General features: G+C 47.2%; 1 protein-coding gene across 1 annotated transcript in view; it reads left to right on the plus strand.

Annotated features, from left to right (window-relative positions):
• Nucleotides 1-19,541, plus strand: part of LOC124208183 (protein dachsous-like) — a 47,455-nt gene extending 27,914 nt beyond the window's left edge. The window contains exons 6-13 of the mRNA XM_046605927.1: nucleotides 9,062-9,340; nucleotides 9,740-9,963; nucleotides 11,774-13,509; nucleotides 13,603-14,458; nucleotides 14,526-14,811; nucleotides 14,879-15,178; nucleotides 15,268-15,568; nucleotides 15,640-19,541. Of these exons, the coding sequence (XP_046461883.1) occupies nucleotides 9,062-9,340; nucleotides 9,740-9,963; nucleotides 11,774-13,509; nucleotides 13,603-14,458; nucleotides 14,526-14,811; nucleotides 14,879-15,178; nucleotides 15,268-15,568; nucleotides 15,640-18,418 (6,761 nt within the window). The 3' untranslated portion in view covers nucleotides 18,419-19,541. The remainder of the gene's footprint in view (nucleotides 1-9,061; nucleotides 9,341-9,739; nucleotides 9,964-11,773; nucleotides 13,510-13,602; nucleotides 14,459-14,525; nucleotides 14,812-14,878; nucleotides 15,179-15,267; nucleotides 15,569-15,639) is intronic.
• Nucleotides 19,542-19,966: the final 425 nt, after the last annotated feature.

The raw sequence follows: 19,966 nt of genomic DNA on the forward strand, positions 1-19,966 counted from the left end.
GGGGGAAAGAAGTTAGGAGGGAGAGAGGAGCAGAGGATTTCTTTTTTTTTTTTTTTGGTAAGGATAACAGGTGGGAAACTGTCAGGTCGCGTGGTTTCCGTCATCAAGGTTGCGGATGGGTTGGTGATATCCAGAAGTGCACTTAGAGAGAGCCAATCGTTTTCGGCTCTGAGGCGGTCGTTAGTCAACGTCAACTCCGAGCTTGATAATGATAAAACTGGACCAAAGACTGTTGCTCGGCCAGCGCTTTTTGTCTCTGTGTCCACGTGCGTGTCTCTCTCTCTGTGTGGGAGGGAAGCTCAGCTAGCAGGAGGAATGAACAAACCACACTCGAGAGAATCAGAGAGAGAAAGAGAGTTCAGCTTGGAATTTCCAAGAGAGAGAGAGAAAGATAAAAAAGAGATCTTGCATTCAGTACATGTATAATATGAATTTTAAATTCATGGGCTCCTTGGGATGTTGGACAAACGACTCGCTCCTACAGACTCAACTGGCGGAACTCGAATCCACTCTCGGTCGGCAACCAGCGGCGACCGAATCTTTTCGGCTCCGAACGATATTTATAAGAACGACAATGTTCTTCGGATTTCGTAAACTCAATCATATCTACCAATTTCTTTTTTGGCTGTACTTTGTGTTGGTTTAGTTTTTCCAGCTTTTTTTTGTTGTTTCCATTTTGAAACTTAGATATACACGTGTCCTGATGGTTTTCGATTCTTAATCTCGACAAAAAAAAAAGGAGAAAATCGACTCGAGGGGTGGATAAATAATAAGAAAAACACTTGGGGAACGTGCGCGATCACTCTGTCTTGATTGAAACGTCTAAATCAATCATCAATCAAGCATGGTTTACTCGGCATCCGACAGTCTGTCCCGTCCCAAACCCGACTCTCTTTTTCCTAGGCTGATAAAGAGAGAGAGAGAGAGTTGCTGCAGCAGCAGCAGCAGCAGCAGCTCTGAACAGCCAGAGAAATAGAAATAGAAAAGAGCTAGCTCGCTAGCTAGCTAGAAAAGAGCCACTGTGGTACGCAAGTGAGCTGTGAGTTGTTTCCCATTGATCATACATTTATTATTTGTGGATGAAAGGAATAGAAGCCCACCTTTTCATTCATGATGAAGCCAGGGCTCTGAAAAGTCCACCAGATCGTCTCCTATCTCGCATCTTCCTGCGGGACTCGTAAATTCAAATGATGACGGCAGCTTCGCAGTGAATTGCCTGGGCTTTATTTTTATTTATTTTTCCAGACTTCTCTGCCAGTCTCGATCTTCTTTTTTTGAATCCTCCGTTCTTTATTCGCTTTTAATGGCGCTCCGAGTTGGGCAACGTAACCCCGTCGCGAACCTCCTCTCTTATGGACTAGGGTCTATTATGCGTAGCGGACGAAGTGAAAGAGTCAAACACATCTGGACGCAGGTTTTCTCATCGTCGGTTCAAGGCAAAAACCTTGTCAATGGAAAGAAGAAAAAAAGAAATTTTCTTAATGTAAATGAATGCGAAACTTAGTTGGTCCGTTCCGGAGTCCGAAAAAAACAAAATGATCAAAGCCTAGAACCAAAAACCGAAAGTCAGCGAACCCCTGAAGGAATATCTTTCCCCTTGGTTCCGATACCCGGATGTGTGTTGGGGATCCTTCGGATCGAGTAGGCGGGACTTTCTAGCGTTATAGTGTTGCGCCTTGATACGAGTCGAGGCTTTTGCCCGCATCTCTCTACTCTCTCTACTTGCAGGAGAAAAAAAAAAGATAATATACTGTGTATATATATGTATATAACTGTTGTGTGTGTGTGTGTGTGTGTGGGTGTCAGGGAAAAGTGTTAAGTCATAGGGAAAATTACGCCTTGTCAACTCTTTTTATGTGCCGAAGCCGCTGCGGCTCAACCGACCCCATCCGCTAACGGCTAAAACCCCCGATGGTCCCTCAGTCTGTCTGTATTTTTTTTTTCTTCAGAGCGGCTTTTAATTCTCTCTGCTGCTGCTGCTGCCCTTCGCAGCGGCTTTCACTGTGAATCGAAGCAAGAGTCACTTGGTTCTGAAAATCAGGTCCAAGATTTTTTTTTCGGCAGGCCTGCACTATTCTTTTTTTAGTTCTGTTCGATTCCGTGTTTCTTTTTATTTTTTTTACTTAAGATTTGGTTTCGTGGTTCACGGTCAACGTGTAATCAAGATAGTAGCCGATTTTGGTAGGGAAAAAAGAAAAGAGAAAAGCCTTTTTTATTATTTTTCGTTGTAGAGTTCTAGAATGTCCAGCTCAGCGTGTCGAAAGCTGGGACTTGCCTGAGATGAGCTCAGTCCGCTCTCAGTTGCGACTCTGGGTTCCTGTTGCTCATCGATATTCATCTCTCTCTTTTTTATTTTGGGAGGGTGATTAAAAGGTGAAAAGGAGAGAGTGAGAGTCATCTTATCGGATCGTGAATGAGAATCGAGTAGAAAAAGAGACTCGGATAGTGGACGATCCATTCGGTTGAATCTCCGTTTTCATAGCGAACTTACAGTACCACTAGGGATTGCGTGAGAGTCTTTTTCTTTCTGAAAGACACATGAGCACTAAGAAAATAAAAAACAAAGAGACGAAAAAACGAAAAATGAATAAACAAGAAACAGAATATGATAAAAAGAAAGAAGAATATAACAACGGGAAAAGCTTGCGCAAAGAGTAGAGGTTGGTTTGCTGGTTTCGCTCGTTTCAATATCAAGTTTTTCTTGTCTGATTTGGCTTGTTTGTATTTCCTCCGTTTTCTTCACGTTTTTTTTTCTCTCTCTCTCTCTTTTTCGTTAGTTGTTTTTTGTAGGAAATGTGTCTTGTTTTTGTTTCTTTCTCTCTGCTCCGACAGTTTTTTTTTTCGTGCGGTCGTGAAGCGCGTTCATCCTATTATCTTTCAGTTTTACGGATTTTTTCCCCTTGAGCCCGGCGTTATACATTCACTAGGGACCGGTGTACACGCGTGCGCAGAGCGTCCGTCAAAACGAAACCATCCAAGTAATTATAGCAGCGAAATTAAATGAGAAAAGTGGTGCTGCTGCTGCCGGGCAAAGAAAGGTGTTGTGTGGTTCTCTCTCTCTCTACGAGTTTTCTAATTCTTCCCGCTCCTCTTTTTTCTTCTTCTTCTTCTTCTTCCCCCTGCTGCTGCTGATGTCAACACGAAAATGCACACTCACGACGCGTTAACTCAACGCAGAGGGGGAAGAAAAAAAAAATTATTTTCTTTTTTTTTTTTCGTCCGGTGTTGGGCATTGTCGGCGAAAGAATTCGAACTGTGATTATGACTTTTCTCTCTCCTAACTCTCCCGTCTTTTCTTTTTTTTCGTCTTACCAGCGTGTGAGGGAGTGAACAGGAGAGAAACACAAAGAATGAGAGAGAGAAAAAAAGAAAGAACTAAAGAAGTCACATGCCACTCACAACAAGGAGAAGTGAGAAACTTTCCAAATGAGTTAGAAGATGAAAATGGAAATGTTGTAGCGATAGGCAAGTCTAAGAGAGAGAGAGAGAGCTGCTGCCGGAGAGCATGATAGGAGAAACACACAAAGAAGAAGTTAAGAAAAAAAAAAGATATATAGGAATAAAAAAAAATAAAATAAATTTTAAAAAATAAGAAGCGAAAAAAAAAAAAAATGAAAATAAAAATGAAGAAAACAAGAAGAAAAAAAAGGGGCAATGGAATCTCGGGTGAGAATGACAAGCGGCCGCGAAACACCTCGCTGCGTCCCGACACGTTCCCGTTTATCCGATTGGAGTGGTCTTGTCGCATCGTGTCTGCTTCACGGAGAGAGAAGGAGGCCAAATCAAAAAAAAAAAAAGAGAGAGAAAGAAGAAAAAAAAATAAATAAGGGACAGATATAAAATAAGAAAAGGCAATGACGAGACAAGGTCTCATCGTTTTCTTCTTTCTTTGTGTCGCACGTCTTTTGTGCGCGGGCACCGAAGTCGTTTTTTTCTTTCTTTTTTCTCCCTCCCGTCAAGAGTAAAATAGATTTATTTCGGTCTTTTTTTCCTTCTCTATTATAACTTCTATACGGTTTTTCCCCCCCTTGAAAAAAAAAACAAACAAAACAAACCAGTATGTCTAATAATAATTACGAGACTTTTTTATGACTTGTCGTTTCTTCCGGTAGCACAGCCCCCCTTATCCGCAGGGATTGGCATGATATGATCCCCCCGCTTGTGTTTTATCAAATCAAATCCCGTGTAGAAATTTATATTTAGCAAAGGCGAAGGGATCAGGTTCGATTTATCTACCCCGGCTGGTCGGTTTTTTTACCATCGGTGTCGATAGCGCCAGAGCCTGAACAAATTTTCGGTGCCGTGCCGGGAGGTCAAAGGGGTCGTCCTATATGTGTAGGATAGGAACCATAGAGTCGACGAGGAACTCTTTTGAGCATCTTTTCTGTTTCTATTCTCTTATACCTCGGCTCTTGTTGTTGGCTCTGTTGTTGGCGTAGTTGTACAATAAGAGAGAGGATAAAGAATGTCGAAACGTAACGGAGAAATGAATCGCGTCATCTTGGCGGCGGCGGTGGATAAGACGTTTAGTGTGTGCATGTGTGTGTGTGTGTGTGTGTGTGGGGCGGCACAAGAGGTTTCAATAGCTCGACGAAGAGAGGCAAGGTCAAAGTCGAAAAATGTTCATCCTCTTACTATATTCTTCGACTTTTTCTTCTCCTTCGTGTGTTGTGCGTTTCCCTTTGTCGTTTTCTTAGCTCTTTTCTTCCATTCTCTTTCTATTTATTTGGGTCCTCCTTCCTTACACCCCACCCCTACAGTATATACATATACTATATATATTTTGATCAAAGAAAAATTGGTTTTGTTTTCGAAGGAGGTAGGAATAGCAGGTAAAAAAGGAGAGAGAGAGGGTCAGGTTGAAAAAAGAAAGAGGGGAGCCCAGCAAAAGGGGCCCCCTTAACAACCGGAGAGAGAGAGAGAGAGGCCATCAACTTCATCACCCCTACAGCCTCGTCAATATCGCTGTGCCGGTGTGCCCGCTTGCTCTGTTGCCTGTTTGGATGTTCATAGAATGCTGTCGATGCCATCCACTCTTTTTTCTTCTTCTTCTTCTTCTTTTCTCCGGGGTTTTTCTTCTTCTTCTTCTATCTGGATGGACTCTCCCTCTGGCTGCTGCTGCTGCTGCCTCTCCGACCCAACCCCCTTGCCTTCGGTGCATTAATCAATTCCACCCTCAATCTTCCTTCACTGTCTTTTCTCTACTTCTTCTTCTTCTTCCTTCTTTTCCATTTTCCTATCCACTTGTGCTTTTCGAAAGAAAAATTCTATTCCAACGGAAAATTTTCCTTTTTTTTTGTTGTTGTTGTTGTTGTTTCCTCCTTTCCTTAGTGTAGCATGAAAAAGCCATTAATTTAAGAGCGTTTAAGCCTCCTCTCGCTTTGATCGCGCCTGTCCTCTCTCTATAGGTCGAATCTTGTTCTTGTGGACTAGTCAACTCTTAGGGTCCCAGCAGCAGGTCACAGCCGATGAGACTTGGGCATAGCAAAGCATAGCGCAGGACTCGGGCCGGCGCGTATAGTGAATAGGGTAAAAGATTTGAAAAATGTCAAATTTGTGATTGTTACTTAGGCGAGGGATTTTCAATCGTCCATTTGGAGAAGAAGAAAAAAAAAACTAAATCCCAAACTTTAAAATAGTGAACTTGGCTTTTCCGGTAGTAAGATTTAGACGAAACGGGTGGAGGGGGGAATAAAACAAAAAAAAAAAGAAAAATATGAAAATACCTTGAATAAATCATCCGGGAAACAAATCAAAAGATATACTAAATTTTAAAAAAAGGAATCCAAAACGGAAGAAAGCGAAACAAATGTAAAGAGTTCGACTAAGCTCCGAGAAAAACGAGGAGAGACTCGATAATATTTAAAATAGAAACAAAAAACAAAAAAGCGTTAGCGAGAAAGACACGGGGCTCACGCAGGACAGGTTATATACTCTAGTGGTAACGAAGGGAAGGTGGTAAAGAAGAAGAAGAAACAAAGGTAAAGAAAAAAAAAACAAAGAAGAAGAAGAACAGGAGAAGAAGAAGAAGAAGAGAACGCGGCGCCATTGTGCCATCCTTTCGGGTTTTTTAGGAAAGGAATGCATGTTAGTTAAGAGAGTGTGCGTATCAGCCCTGAATGGGAAAATAGAATTATGCAGCGAGAAGCTGTGGAATAGACGAGCCCCAGGTCTCTCTCTCTCTCTTCTTCCTCTTCTTCTTTTCCTTCTTCTTCTTCTTCTTCTTCCTCTTCTTCTTCGCCCTTCCTTTTCATCGTCCGTTTCATCTTCGGAGCGTGTCCTGTCTCTCTGCGCTGACTCTACACAGACGCGATCTAACGGGATTTATCTGCCCGGCTCAACGTTCAAACACTGTACGTGCTGTACGTATCTAGTCCCGATGGACAAGAGAATATAAAAGAACAAGAAGAAGTTAAAAACGAAAAAAAAGGGAAGGAAAAGAAAGAAAAAAAAAGCGCTTATATCAAAGGAATGCACACCTCTCTTTTCTCTCCCGCTCACCGGCTCTGTCAAGGTGTGGTGCTCACGTCAAGAAGAGGCCGCAGCTTTGCCCAGTCGACAACCAACAACCCGAGGAATAAAAACAAAAGAAAAACCAGGCGATACATACAACGAAAAAAATAAAATAAAATAACAAATCAAAATATGGAGAGTACAGTAAAAAATAAAACATCAGCGGCCTTTTTTTTCCCCTATACAACTAACTGGTAGACGGACAATGAAAGAGCTTATCCGGATGACGTTCGAAATAATCGAGAATCGGTTAAAATGGAAAACGTCTAAAGAGAAACCAGACGTACGTTAACAAATAAATCGAACAGAAAAAAGTGCCGGGATAAACGACACGATTAAAATATTTCCCGTCTCCGTCCGGTCGGCGTTTGACGTGATTGTTAGACGCGGGCGACTGGATGAGATGCCATAGTTGGATATCAAGCGTGAACCTTAGCTGCATTGTGCGAATCCGTGTCTCATTCGTGCGGTTCAATTGTCGCATTGTGGCATTTTGTAGCCGTTTCGCACTTTCGTGTTGTTTTTTATTTGTGGTTTGAGTTTTGTTTCTTTGTTTTCGTTTCTCCTTTCATTCTTTCCACATTTTCTTTGGTTGTGTCCGGTTCATTTTCTCACCTGTGTGTGCCGTGTCACATTTCAAAAAGATAAAAAAGAAAAAGATGAGACAACTGCCAGGCGAAAAATGCCGCCCATCATTTACATGTCCCCCCCACCACAAAAAAGAAGAAGAAGAAGAAGAAACCCACAAAAGAATTTGATGGCGGGTGACTCCAATCAAAAGAGACGGAACAAGAATCAATGCGCGGTCCTTTTGAATTGAACATGACATTTATCAAAGGTGGGGGGGGGGGGGGCTGTGTGTTCCAGGGGTCTTTACCGAACTAGTTGCTCGGGCGGCAGCGCCTCCTCATTGGTGTCTACTCGCTACCAAACGCGCAAGAGTGTCAAGTGAGATTTAAAAATAAAAAAACGGATGCACTGGAGAAAGGAGGGGGGAGAGAGAAAAGCGGAATAGTAGAAGAAGAAAATGTAACAAGAAAAGAGGCATGAGCCCAGTAGAAAGGGATGAAAAGGTTTTGCCCGCTTGTCGGCGACTCTTGAAGACGATATGTCGTGTGATATTTCTTGTTTTCTCTCTCTCTCTCGCCGCTCTTTTTCGGAGGACCACGTCAGGTCCTCTTTTTGGGTCTATGGCGAAATGAAAAGCCAACACAAGCAAAAACACACATTTACGTTTAGGTAGGGAAAGAAAAAAAGCGATAGGCTATATATTTTTTTCTCGTGTTCTTTCTATCTTGTTTGCCCTCGGTCGACCCCCCACTTCATATAGTTTTTAACTGTTTGCTGCGGAGTTAAAAAAGGGAACTAACACACACGAAAAAAAGATAGACTTCTACTACTAGTACGAGTCGAAAACAAAAAAAAATACCCCCCTCCTTGCTGGAGGTGTCGTTTTTATGGCTCTCAAAATGTTGATGCTGTCGCCCGTTTGTCCGACACACACCGAACTTGCACGTCTTGCGGACGCTTCCAGGTCTTTTGCCGGTCGTTGTATGTATATAACCTCCATCCCCCACCCCCCTTTTTTTTCTCTCGATTTCTACCTCATTGAAGCCGAGAGGTTAATAATGCTTGTCAAAACGACGAATTCTCTGGACGCAAACAAACCATCATGGAAAAAGCACGGCACGAAACTTGACGGCTGCAGCGGAACAATAACGGCGTGGAAAAGAAAAACAAAAAACAATAAAAATGAATTGAGAGAGAGATGAAAGAAACGAAACAGAACGAAATAACCTTCGGTATATGAGAGTGGGCACAGAGGTGTCATGTTCTCGAGCAAGTGTTCTTTCACGCTCATGGCATTTCTGGCCTTCCATTGTTTCTTTATTTTTAGTCACCTTCTTCTTGCGCTCTCGGTTGTTCTTCTTCTTCTTCTTCTCCGGTTCTTCTTTTTTTTTTTCGTTTTGTTTTTGTTTTATGCTTTTTTTTTCTTCTTCTTCTTAACCCGAAAAAAGAGAAAATAAGAAAAAGAAAAGAAACTATCATAAAAACATGAAGTTTCGATGTTATTTTTACGACTACTTCCCACCGTTGGATAGCTCTAGCGCGCATTCACCACTGACTTGTTGGTGCAGCCGTCTATACAGTTATACACGATTGAGCGCGCGCAGAAGGGTTGGAGAAGACGTGAATAAATAACCTCCTCGCTAAGATGATTCAGACGATTACGTTTTCTGGTTTTCCATTCTTTCTTTTTTTTTTCTTCTTCTTCTTCTTCTTCGAGTTTTGGGCTGTGACTCTTCCAAGTCGAAAGCCAAAGGGAGTGAGAAATCAACCGGACGAATGAGAGAAAGAAAGAAAGAAAAATAAGTTCGAGATTTCAAATTCCAACAAACTTGATTTCAACTTGTATATATAATTCGCCTCAATGTTTCCTCCTCCAACGGTTACATCACAAATGATTTTTTTAAATTATTTTCAAAAGAGAATTGATTGATAATTGTATGTGTCATTTAATAATCCTTTTTTTCTCTTTTTTTAACAGGTGAAATTTTCACGAAGAATCCGCTGGATCGTGAGGCCAAAGCTGTTCACGAACTGCAAATCGAGGTGAAAGACCAAGGAAATCCGCCGCGAAGTGCCAAAGCCATCGTCCGAGTGATGGTCACTGACGTCAACGACAACACGCCGGTCATCGTCGAGCCGGAAGAGACGGTGTTGAGCGTTCGCGAAGAACTTCCTGCCGGCACGGAAGTGGTGCGCATCCGGGCCGTCGATACGGACGAAGGCAACAACGCCTCCATCACTTATTCGTTCGTCATTGGTGAGTTTTGTCTCTCACACTTTTTAAATTTGGCTTCGGGTTTTAAATTTGTTGGAAGAAATCGCATTGCATAACTTCAAAAAGAAAATCACGACTATTTTGAGGTTGATTGCAACAGCCAACACGCAATGAAGCAACCAAACCTCAAAAATAGAATTAAAACAAAAGTAAGGGTTGGAGGCGCTGAAGCAATTGTTTGTTACCGTATTGGTCACGATGATGATACGGTTGGCGATGTGGTGGAGAGCGCGCAAAGTGGACAAAAGAGCGTTCGGGAGAGAAAAAAACAAAAACAAAAGAAAAATGTTGAAGAGCTTCCAAAAGTCCAAGCGACGACGCCTTGCGGTTCACGTCGAGAGAGCGATACGGTTCTAATGAGGATTGATCCATTTGGCTTAGGTGACGACACTGACGGATTGGAGGCCTTCACTATTGACGAGTCGACGGGAACTATCCGGACCAAAGTCACGTTGGATCACGAGGAACGCGCCTTCTATCGGCTGGCGGTTTCAGTCAAAGATCACGGCCGCCCGCCCAAGGAAACCGTTCGCCAACTCCAGATCGAGGTGTTGGATCTGAACGATAACAGACCGACCTTTTCCACGTCGTCGTTCGCTTTCAAGGTTAGTCACGTCACTCGCGCCGGACATGATGGATTTTCTCTCTCTCTCTCTCTCCCTCTCACGCTCCTTTTGGTTTCTCTCTTCTTCTTCTTCTTCTTCTTCTTCATCGTGTGCTCTTCCTCGTTTCTTCTCTTAAGCTCATTGTCTTACAGTATCTCTTCTTCGCCTCTCGCTATCTCTATTCCCCTCTCTGTCTCTCTCTCACTCTTTTTTTTTGTTTTTTTCTTTTTCGTGCTCGTTTATTTTCGAGTTGAGATTCCTCTTCTTCTTCTTCTCCTCTCGGTTCATCGTCTCGTCCATTTATAAATTAGGAAGTTTCCCATCAATATTAATTGTCTGTCGAGCCTTTTCGACCTCCTCCTCCTCCTCCTCCCCCCACTCAAAGTGGGATGGAGAATTAAAGAAGAAGAAGAAGAAGGTCTCGAAATATTTGTCACGAGTCTCGAACCTTTTTTTTTATTTTCTCCCCCCTTTAAATATGCATTTATATAAGTCTTCCAGTAAAACAAAAACCGAAAACCAAAAAAAAAAAGCGAAACAATTTTAACATTTCTCGGACATTGTCTCGGGGATATATATTTTCTTAAACTCTCACGAGGGAGGAGGCGAAGGGTGGTGGTGGTGGTGGTGGTCGGTGTGGCTGCGTGATGCCTTTATCATGTCGACATTTCTCGTTTGTTGGCCGCATCGCTTTTTTTCTTCTTCTTCTTTTTAACAATTGCGAGTTTGTGTTTGTTGTGTGTGTGTTTTCTTCTTCTTCTTTTTTAATTTTTTAGCGTTATCGTTAGCGTTATCCTTCGTGTTTTGTTTCCTTTTCGATTTTGTGGTCATCAAGTGATCGCGTGAGTGCGTGCGCACGCATTGAAAAAGGGTGGGGTGGGGTTGAGGGATGGAATGAATCAAATCAAATGAAGTCTATTTAATTTTGGGGTGTCTACTTCTTCCTCTTAACCTTCCTTTCAAAAAGAAAAAAAAAACCTTAAAAAATATATATAAACTAAATAGTTCATTAAAGCGAGTTTAAGAAAATGAAAAAGCCAAAAAACCCCAAAGAAAAAAAAAAAAAAAAAACGATTTTTGATACGTCCCTAATCCGTGCCCTTGTTCAATTTCTTTGACTCGCTCGTTGTCTATACGATGGCGAGAACCGGTTGCTTCGGGAATGATGAAAGATGTTAAGAGAAGCCAAACAAGTTGAATAGAGTGACGAGAATGAAACCCACAATCGGAATGGGCAGAATGACAAAAGTTATTCTTTTTGTTTTAATATACACCACCTGTTGCCCTGGAACCTTCTTTAAAACAAAACAAAAAAAGAAATATTCTAATCGGAGCCTATATAATCCGGCGGAATGCGGAGTTGGTCCGTTCAAGCGCGAACGTTATGGATTATTATTGCCGTCTGCCGTGTGGGAGAAGGGCTCGAAATAATAACGAATCAAAAAAAAAAAAAAAAGAAGAGATGGGGGAGATTGTGTCGGAGACTGTCAGTCGGCTTGTTACTATTGTGAGCCATTGAAAGTTCCAGTGACAGACGTGCGAGTGACGGCAAACGGCGGTGGCCACCCTTACGCCGTTGGCATGGCCATCACCATTGTTTCTTTCCCCTGCATCCTTCAGCATTCATATTCTCCCGCGTCAATCTTTCACTTGCTTTTTCTTAGTTTTTTTAATAGAATACCTTGTCTTTTGAAATGTGAAACTGTTGACCTTAGATTAGATCGTGTTACATTACTGGGAGTTGGTTTGGCGTACGAAACAAATTCCCTCCATTTCATCGTCGTTCTTTTGTGTTGAATTGTGAATGCAGGTGGTGGAAGGCGTGCCAATCGGACAGGAGATCGGAACAGTGATCGCCGAAGATCGAGAAGCGGGCGAGAACGAGCGGGTGACGTACACGTTGCTCAGCGGCAACGCCTACGGCTCGTTTGATATCAACAAGACGACGGGCGCCCTGTTCGTGGCCAGGGAGATCGACCGGGAGGCGGTGGCCCAGTACACGCTCCAGGTGAAAGCCGTCGACAGCAGCGTCACCCATCCGCAGAGCAACATCATCAACATCAAGATCGACGTGGTGGATGTCAACGACTGCGCTCCCAGCTTCAACGCCGACCCGGTCGTCTTCTCCGTCTCGGAGAACGCGGCCGTCGGGACGGCCGTCTGGAACTTTAGCGCCGTCGATCCGGACGACGGATCCAACGGGGCCATCCAGTACACTCTGACCCACCAGTGGCCGGTTGGAGCCTTCAAAATCAACGCCAACTCGGGCATCTTGACGCTCATCAACCCGCTGGATCACGAACAGCATCCGGAATTCATGGTGGTCGTGACGGCGTCCGATCAGCCGGAGAACGAAGCCGACCGGCTGACTTCGTCCGTGACGGCCCGCATCCTCGTCGAGGACTTTAACGACAACGCTCCCGTCTTTGTGTCGCGGACGCGCGTCGACATCATGGAGGACGAGCCGGTCGGCTATCCGCTCCTGCACGTCATCGCCGTGGACCGCGACGCCCGCGACAACGGCCGCGTCTCCTACTCGATCGTTTCCGGCAACGAAGATGGCGCTTTCTCGTTAGATGTCGCCAGCGGCGTTCTGGCCGTCACCCGACCCCTCGATCGCGAGTCGCAGAACCGCTACGCCCTCAACGTCACGGCCACCGACCATGGGAGACCGGCCAGGGCCAGCTGGCAATTGGTGCACATCCACGTGGAGGATATCAATGACAATCCGCCGCGTTTCGTCCGTCCGCTCTACGAGGCGGCCGTGGCGGAAAATTCTCCGGCCGGTACCTTCGTCGTCAAGGTGTCGGCCACCGACAAGGACGTCGGCACCAACGGCAACCTGACGTACGCCATCCCGGAAGGAATCGCCGATGGCATGTTCAGTGTGGACCCGACGACCGGCGCCGTGACAACCACCGGACCGCTGGATCGTGAACGCAAATCCTCCTACATCGTGACGATTTACGTGCGTGACGGCTCATTTCCGGCTCAGTACGACGCCACCAGCGTCGTGGTGGACGTGTTGGACGTCAACGATCACGCCCCTCAGTTTGGCGAGTCGTGCTACCCTTTGCGCGTGCCGGAGAACAGCGACTTGTCCGTCATCCACACGGTGGTGGCCACCGACGCCGATTCAGGAGTCAACGGCGAGATCACCTACAGCATTACGGGTGGCAACGTCGGCAACAAGTTCAGCATCGATTTGCACACGGGCCAGCTGTCGAGCCGGCCGCTGGATCGCGAGCTCAAAGATAGGTACTACCTGATCATCGCGGCCCAGGACCGAGGCGTCCCGTCGCCTCGCCAGGGATTCTGCAACATCACCGTCAGCGTCGACGACGAAAACGACAGCGACCCACGGTTCACCCAAAATCGCTACACGGCCACCCTGGCCGAGAACGTCCAACCGGACACGATCGTCATGACCGTACAGGCCACCGACGCCGATCGCGGTCACAACGCCAAAATCACTTACTCGCTGAGCAACGAGACCCAGTGGCTCTTCAAAATCGACAACGAAACGGGCGTCCTCACCACCACCGGGTAAGATTAAAATAAGCGGGAAATTCAAAAATTCCTATTGTTCTCATTTTTCTTATAATACGTTCTTTTTTTGTCATTTTTCAATTGTGACAGTCACTTTGATCGTGAGAGACGGGGCAGCTACACTTTCGAGGTCCGAGCCACGGACGGTGGACGTTACGACGCCCGCTCTGAAAAGGCGCAGATCCACATCACCATAACTGACGTCAACGATAACAAGCCGGTTTTCGTCAAATACCCGTTCGCCGCCGACGTCCCGGCTTTCACTCAGCCAAACCAGCAACTCCTTCAAATTGTGGCCGAAGATAAGGACGAAGGCCCTGGCGGCGAGGTCGTCTACAGCCTGATCAATCAGCCGTCCAACTCGAAATTCCGCATTCATCCGAGCACGGGTGTCGTGACGGCCACCAATTCCCTGACGATGGAATCGGGCCGCCTCTTCCATCTGGAGGTCCTGGCCACGGACAAAGGCTCGCCGTCGCTCAGCTCCACGGGATTGATTGAGATCCGCGTCGGGATGGGCGAGGCCGGATCGAGTGACGTCCCGTCTCAGGTGGCACTCCGCTTTCAGAACACCACCTATCATGTCCAACTGGGCGAGAACGCTCCCGTCGGCAAAGATGTCATCCAGGTGTCAGCCGTGCGGTCGGACGGGCGTCGCCAAAGGGTCACCTACAGTTTTGGCAGCGGCAACGAGGAGAACACCTTCGAAATCAACTCTAACAACGGACTGATCCGCGTCCGCGACCAGAAACGGCTCGACTTTGAGAGCGCACCTCATCTGCGGCTGATCGTCGTGGCTCAGGCCGAAGGAGCCTCGCCCCTTTACGGCTACGCCACCGTTTGGGTCGACCTGCTCGATCAGAACGACAACGCTCCGCGGTTCACGCAGGACAGCTACACCTCCGCCGTTTGGGAAGGCAACAACAAAGGAACATTCGTCATGCAGGTACGTCATTTGTCTTGTGTCCGTTTTAGTGTCAAGTTCATTGATTTTAATCACATTTTCGTCGTAGGTGTCGGCGACTGATGGAGATATGGGCGCCAATGCGAACATCATCTACCACATCGTGGACGGCAACCATGACAACGCGTTCGTCATCGAGCCGCCATTCTCTGGCATCGTCAAGACCAACATAGTTCTTGATCGTGAAATTCGCGATTTCTATCGACTGACTATCATAGCCACCGACGAAGGATCGCCTCAACTGACGGGCACCTGCACCCTGCGCATCAATATTGTCGACGTCAATGATAATCAGCCCACGTTTCCACCACACAGCGTCGTCAGCGTCAGCGAAGGTAAATTTCATTATTACTTTTACGATTGCGAATATTATTTTAAAACGAATATTTGATGGAAACGCAGGATCCGAAGTGGGAACGGTCATCACGACCATTACGGCCAACGACGTCGATACCAACCCGACATTGACGTATGATTTCGCCGACGGCGGCAATCCCGATCGGATGTTCAGCATCGATCGCTTCAGCGGGAAGATCACGCTGGCCCAGCCGTTGGATCACGAACGCCAACAACAGTACACCCTGCGTGTCCAGGCTTCCGATATGGCGCACATTACCGAAACGTCGATCACGGTCAACGTACTCGACGAGAATGATAACGCGCCCGTGTTTAGTGTCCAAAACTACCACGCATCACTGCCAGGTAAAAGTCGCTCGACTATTATAATTCATTCATTTCTCTTTATTTATCACGCAAACTCATTCTCGTGAATTTGATTTGCGGTTTCGCAGAATTGACCGAACCCGGTTACGCCGTACTGAGCATCAACGCCACAGACGCCGACAAGGGAGAAAACGCCCGCGTTCGCTACAGTCTGGCCATCTCGCCGACTGACGCCTTCTACATCAGCGAGGAGACGGGCGTTATCTACACCAACCAAACGCTCACCTTCAACCCACGCCAGCCGGTTTTGCAGTTGGTTGTCAAAGCTCAAGACAGGGGCCGACCATCCTTGTCCAGCGTCGTGGCTGTTCGCATCCAGATAGCCGACGTCAACAACAATGCTCCGAAATTTTCGCAAGATGTTTACACGTAAGCGATCATTGAATTTCCCCGAAATTCGACGTTTTCCAATTAAAATTTGATTTCTTCGTATTTTCCAGGGCCCATATTAGTGAAGATGCAACACGTGGCACCATCGTTCTGCACGTCTCGGCCGCCGACAGTGACGAAACTCGAGACAACCACAACATCGACTACTCGATCGAAAATGGCAACATCAACTCGACGTTCCAGATAACGAGCGACACGGGCGAAATCCTTTTGGTCAAGACGGTGGATCGCGAGGAGATTTCCGTTTTCAACCTCAAAGTGTTGGCGATGGACCGCGGGTCGCCGGCTCGCAACTCGACGGCCGACGTGGTCATCCACGTCGACGATGTCAACGACAATCCGCCCGTTTTCAATCAGACGCTGTACGAAGTCAAAGTGTCGGAGGCGCAGGCCATCGGAACGGCTCTGCTGCGCGTGGCCGCCACCGACCGCGACCACGACGAGAATGCCCGTCTCAGTTACGACATCACGTCCGGCAACGACAAAGGCTGTTTCGAGGTGGACCCGTCCACCGGCGTCATCTCTCTCAAGAAACCGCTCGACTTTGAAATGTCCGGCGAGCACCGATTCATCGTGCGCGCCAGCGACGGCCACAGCACTCAACCCTTGTCGGCCATTGCCACCATCGCCGTCAAAGTCGAAGATGAGAACGACAACGGGCCAGCATTCCCGGTCGGCTCCTACCTGGAGTTTGTCGCCGAGAATGCGCCTGCGGGAACAGTCGTGTTCACGGCTCACGCCAACGACATGGATCGCGGACCTTATGGCAAGCTCAAATACAGCATTGCCGGAGGCGAAGGCAAGGATCACTTCAATATCGATCCCACCACCGGAACTATCGTCACCCAGTCCGTGTTTGACTACGAGGCCAAGAACCGCTATTACCTGTCGATTCAAGCCAGCGACGTTGGTGGCCAAACGGCCTCTGTCAATGTCCAGATCGACGTCGAAAGCCGCGATGAGTTCGCTCCGGAATTCACCGAATCCTCCTATCGATTCTCGGTTCCGTCGGACGCTGATGTGGGCTACGCCATCGGTAAAGTCTTGGCCACCGACCGGGACAAGGGCACCGACGGCCGCGTTGTCTACCATTTGCGCAATCAGCACCCGCATTTCAAAATCAACAAGATGAACGGAGTTATCAGCGTGAGGAAGCGACTGGACGATCGGGGACCTATCGGTCGTCGTCGTCGTCGAAGTAGCCACAGTCGCCGTTCGGCCGCCATGATGCCCGTAGCGTCTGCCTTGACTGGAAATTCCATCAGTTTGGTCGTGGTGGCTTCGTCTGGCCGTCCGGGATCGCTGAGCAACATGAGCGTCGTCGAAATTGTGGTGGAAGGCGCAGCCAACGGAACCCGACTGGCCAGCGCTGATCAGAGCGTCGGTGGATTAGCCGATTGGGCTATGGGACTCTTGATCGCTCTCATCTTCTTGGTCCTCGGCTTCGTAGCGGCTCTGGTCTTCCTGCACATGCGTCATCGTAAACAACCCGCCCTCGGTGGAGCTGTGGCCGGCGGCGGAACCTCCAAGGCGCCCATGTCGGTTGGATCGGCTCCCGATCCGTTTGACTCGGCTTCGCAATTCGACACGCTGGCATTTCCTCCTCAGTACAACGAGATTCCTAATTACGAACACGCTGAGCGACGGCATCATGTCAACACCTCCGAGATGTCAGAGCAAAGCCACTCGGCATCCAGCGGACGGGGATCAGCGGAAGAAGGTGAACCCGAAGCTGAAGAAGACGAAGAAATTCGAATGATCAACGAAGGACCTCTGCGCCACCAGCAACAGCAAGCCAAGTTACAGCGCCTGGGTTTGCCCGTCAACGTGCCCGATTCCGGTATCCATGGTGACGACGACAACCTCTCGGACGTCTCCGTCCACAACACGCAAGAGTATTTGGCCAGATTGGGCATTGATCCTTCACGAACGGATCCAGGGCTCAACTGTGTGGGTGTCGGCGTCGTCGGCGTCGGCTCTGACGGATCGCACGTCTCGCATGGCTCACACTCGCACAGTCACGTCGGTCATCCTGGTCACCATCACGGAGTCAGCGTCGGTCATTCGAGTAATCACGGCGGCCACAGTATGGCCGGCATGCACCTGTTTGACGACGACGAAGGGACGGGCGACGGCGACGGCATGGATCTCTCCAACTTGATCTACGCCAAGTTGAACGACGTCAGCGGAGAAGTCGATCCGGAAACGGTGCTGGATGGCACCTGCAACTTTGGTTTCGGTGACAGCAGCCAACCGTCGATGACGGGTTCCCTTAGCTCAATCGTCCACAGCGAGGAGGAGCTAACGGGCAGCTACAACTGGGACTATCTACTCGACTGGGGACCTCAATACCAGCCGCTGGCTCACGTTTTCGGTGAGATTGCCCGTCTAAAAGACGACTCGGCGCCCAACAGCTACGGCACCAGCACGCCCAACAAGAAGCCGCTGAACGCACAGGTTAAGACGCTTCCGCCGCCGCTCATCACCAATGTGGCGCCACGATCCATCGCGCCTGTGGCCCTCAACACCCTGTTGCCCGTCGTCCGCGGGTCCGGTCAGCTAGCTCCTATGCCATCTCTTCCGCGCTCGCCCATCAACCACGAGAGCACTTTTACCACGCCGGCCATGTCACCGAGTTTCTCTCCCAGCTTGTCACCACTAGCCAATCGCTCGCCGTCCATCTCGCCGTTGGTTCCACCTGGTGTCATGACTGGCCCCAAACCGATGAACCATCCGTCTCACCATCCGTCGCACACCCAGCGCCCTCCTCGGTCGACGGCCATCATGACCGGCGCTTCTTCGGGATCTGAAACGGAACTGCGGTTGTAAAAAAGAAAAGAAAAAAATAGGTCAAAATAGAGCAGGATCCTAATTCAATACTACCCCTCTCGCGATGGCCAAAATGTGTTAAGCTCTTCGCTTTCAATCTCCAAATTAAATTATTGCAAGATGTCTCCATTCACACGGCGAGAGAGAGAGCGAACTAGCCAAGTGCCAATTCCCTCGCCCCCCGTCTGTCCTTTTCCAACGCGACCGTGTTTTTGTGTGTTTGTGTGCGCATGTCATTTGTTTTGATTTTTTTTTCTGTATCCATATCGCTCCTGTTTATCCTCGATTTAAAAAAAAAATTATCGCGACAAGTTGGGGATGCGTTCAGATGTACGTACGTGTCCAAAACAAAACAAAAAAGAAAACAAATTATGAAATGGCAAGCTCATTTGCCTGGCGCATCCCCGACTGTCGATGTGTTGTGTTGTTTCAATGTTTTCAATATCCCAATTTGTGAATTGTTTGTTTGCTCTGTCGTCTCCTTGGATGACATTTGTTTCCAAATCGTCCGCTGTATTCCAAGAATTTGTTCTCCATTTCCGGCGGGATATTTTTTTAGTGTGGAGAGAGGGGAGGACGAGAGGGATCGTTTGCCGTATTCATTGCTAAATGGTGCCATGTTGCTCAAGGTTTGATCGATTCCAGCCCAACGTCCATTCAAATCGTCGCCGTCGACTCGCAAAGCTCGCGTTCTCTTGTGTACAGGAACTCAAAAGACAGCGTCGGTCGTGATCCTACCATGTGGTTCGACGGCCGTCCGGATCGACCATCGTCGGGTTGTCTTCTCCCTCACATTCGTTCTTCGCTGTGGTTATTGTTACCGTTGGACGAGCGCTAATGCAACGATAGCCACCTGGAACAACAGGAGTCATCCGTACTTTCTGCGCGGGATGCGAAGGGATTATAACTGCAGCAGCCCGTAGTCGATTGTAAATAGGTTGTGTCAACCCACCCCAAGCGTCGATCGCCTTTTCATTTGTATTGTCTCTCAATCGACTGTATAGAATGTTACCGTGGTTTGTGTTGTTTGTTTTTTTTGTAACATAAAACTGTTTGTCCTGTTTGTTCTTACTATTGTGTGTGTGGTGTGTAGGAAATGAAATACACGCTTTTAATTATGTAATGAAGAAATAACGAGTCTGTCTTTTCATTTTACATTCTGCGGGTAGGAGAAAATACGCCATCTAGAAGGGGTATAGTAAAATCGTTGTTCAATTGCTCCGCATTTTTCTGCATACCTGCGATAGCAAGGTACCCGAAGGGCTGTTTGTGATTTTTGTTTCGTTTTAAAAATACAATAGCATGTGACGTTCAATAACTCGCGACTCTGCTAGACATTGCTACTCTTATGGAGAACGAATCAGTGATCTGTACTTTATCCGCTTTATTTTTTTTATTTTGAGAGGAAAAATTATTAGACGGTTAAGTTGCATAAATGTTAAGAAATTATAAAGGGACCAATGTCAGAGGGGGCCCTACATGAGACACTTGTCAGCCTCTTATCAAATAAGAATATTAAAGGAATAGCGAGTAAAATTGGTCTAAGAC

The sequence above is a fragment of the Daphnia pulex genome, chromosome 2 (genome assembly GCF_021134715.1).
Source record: "Daphnia pulex isolate KAP4 chromosome 2, ASM2113471v1".
Classification (NCBI taxonomy): domain Eukaryota; kingdom Metazoa; phylum Arthropoda; class Branchiopoda; order Diplostraca; family Daphniidae; genus Daphnia; species Daphnia pulex.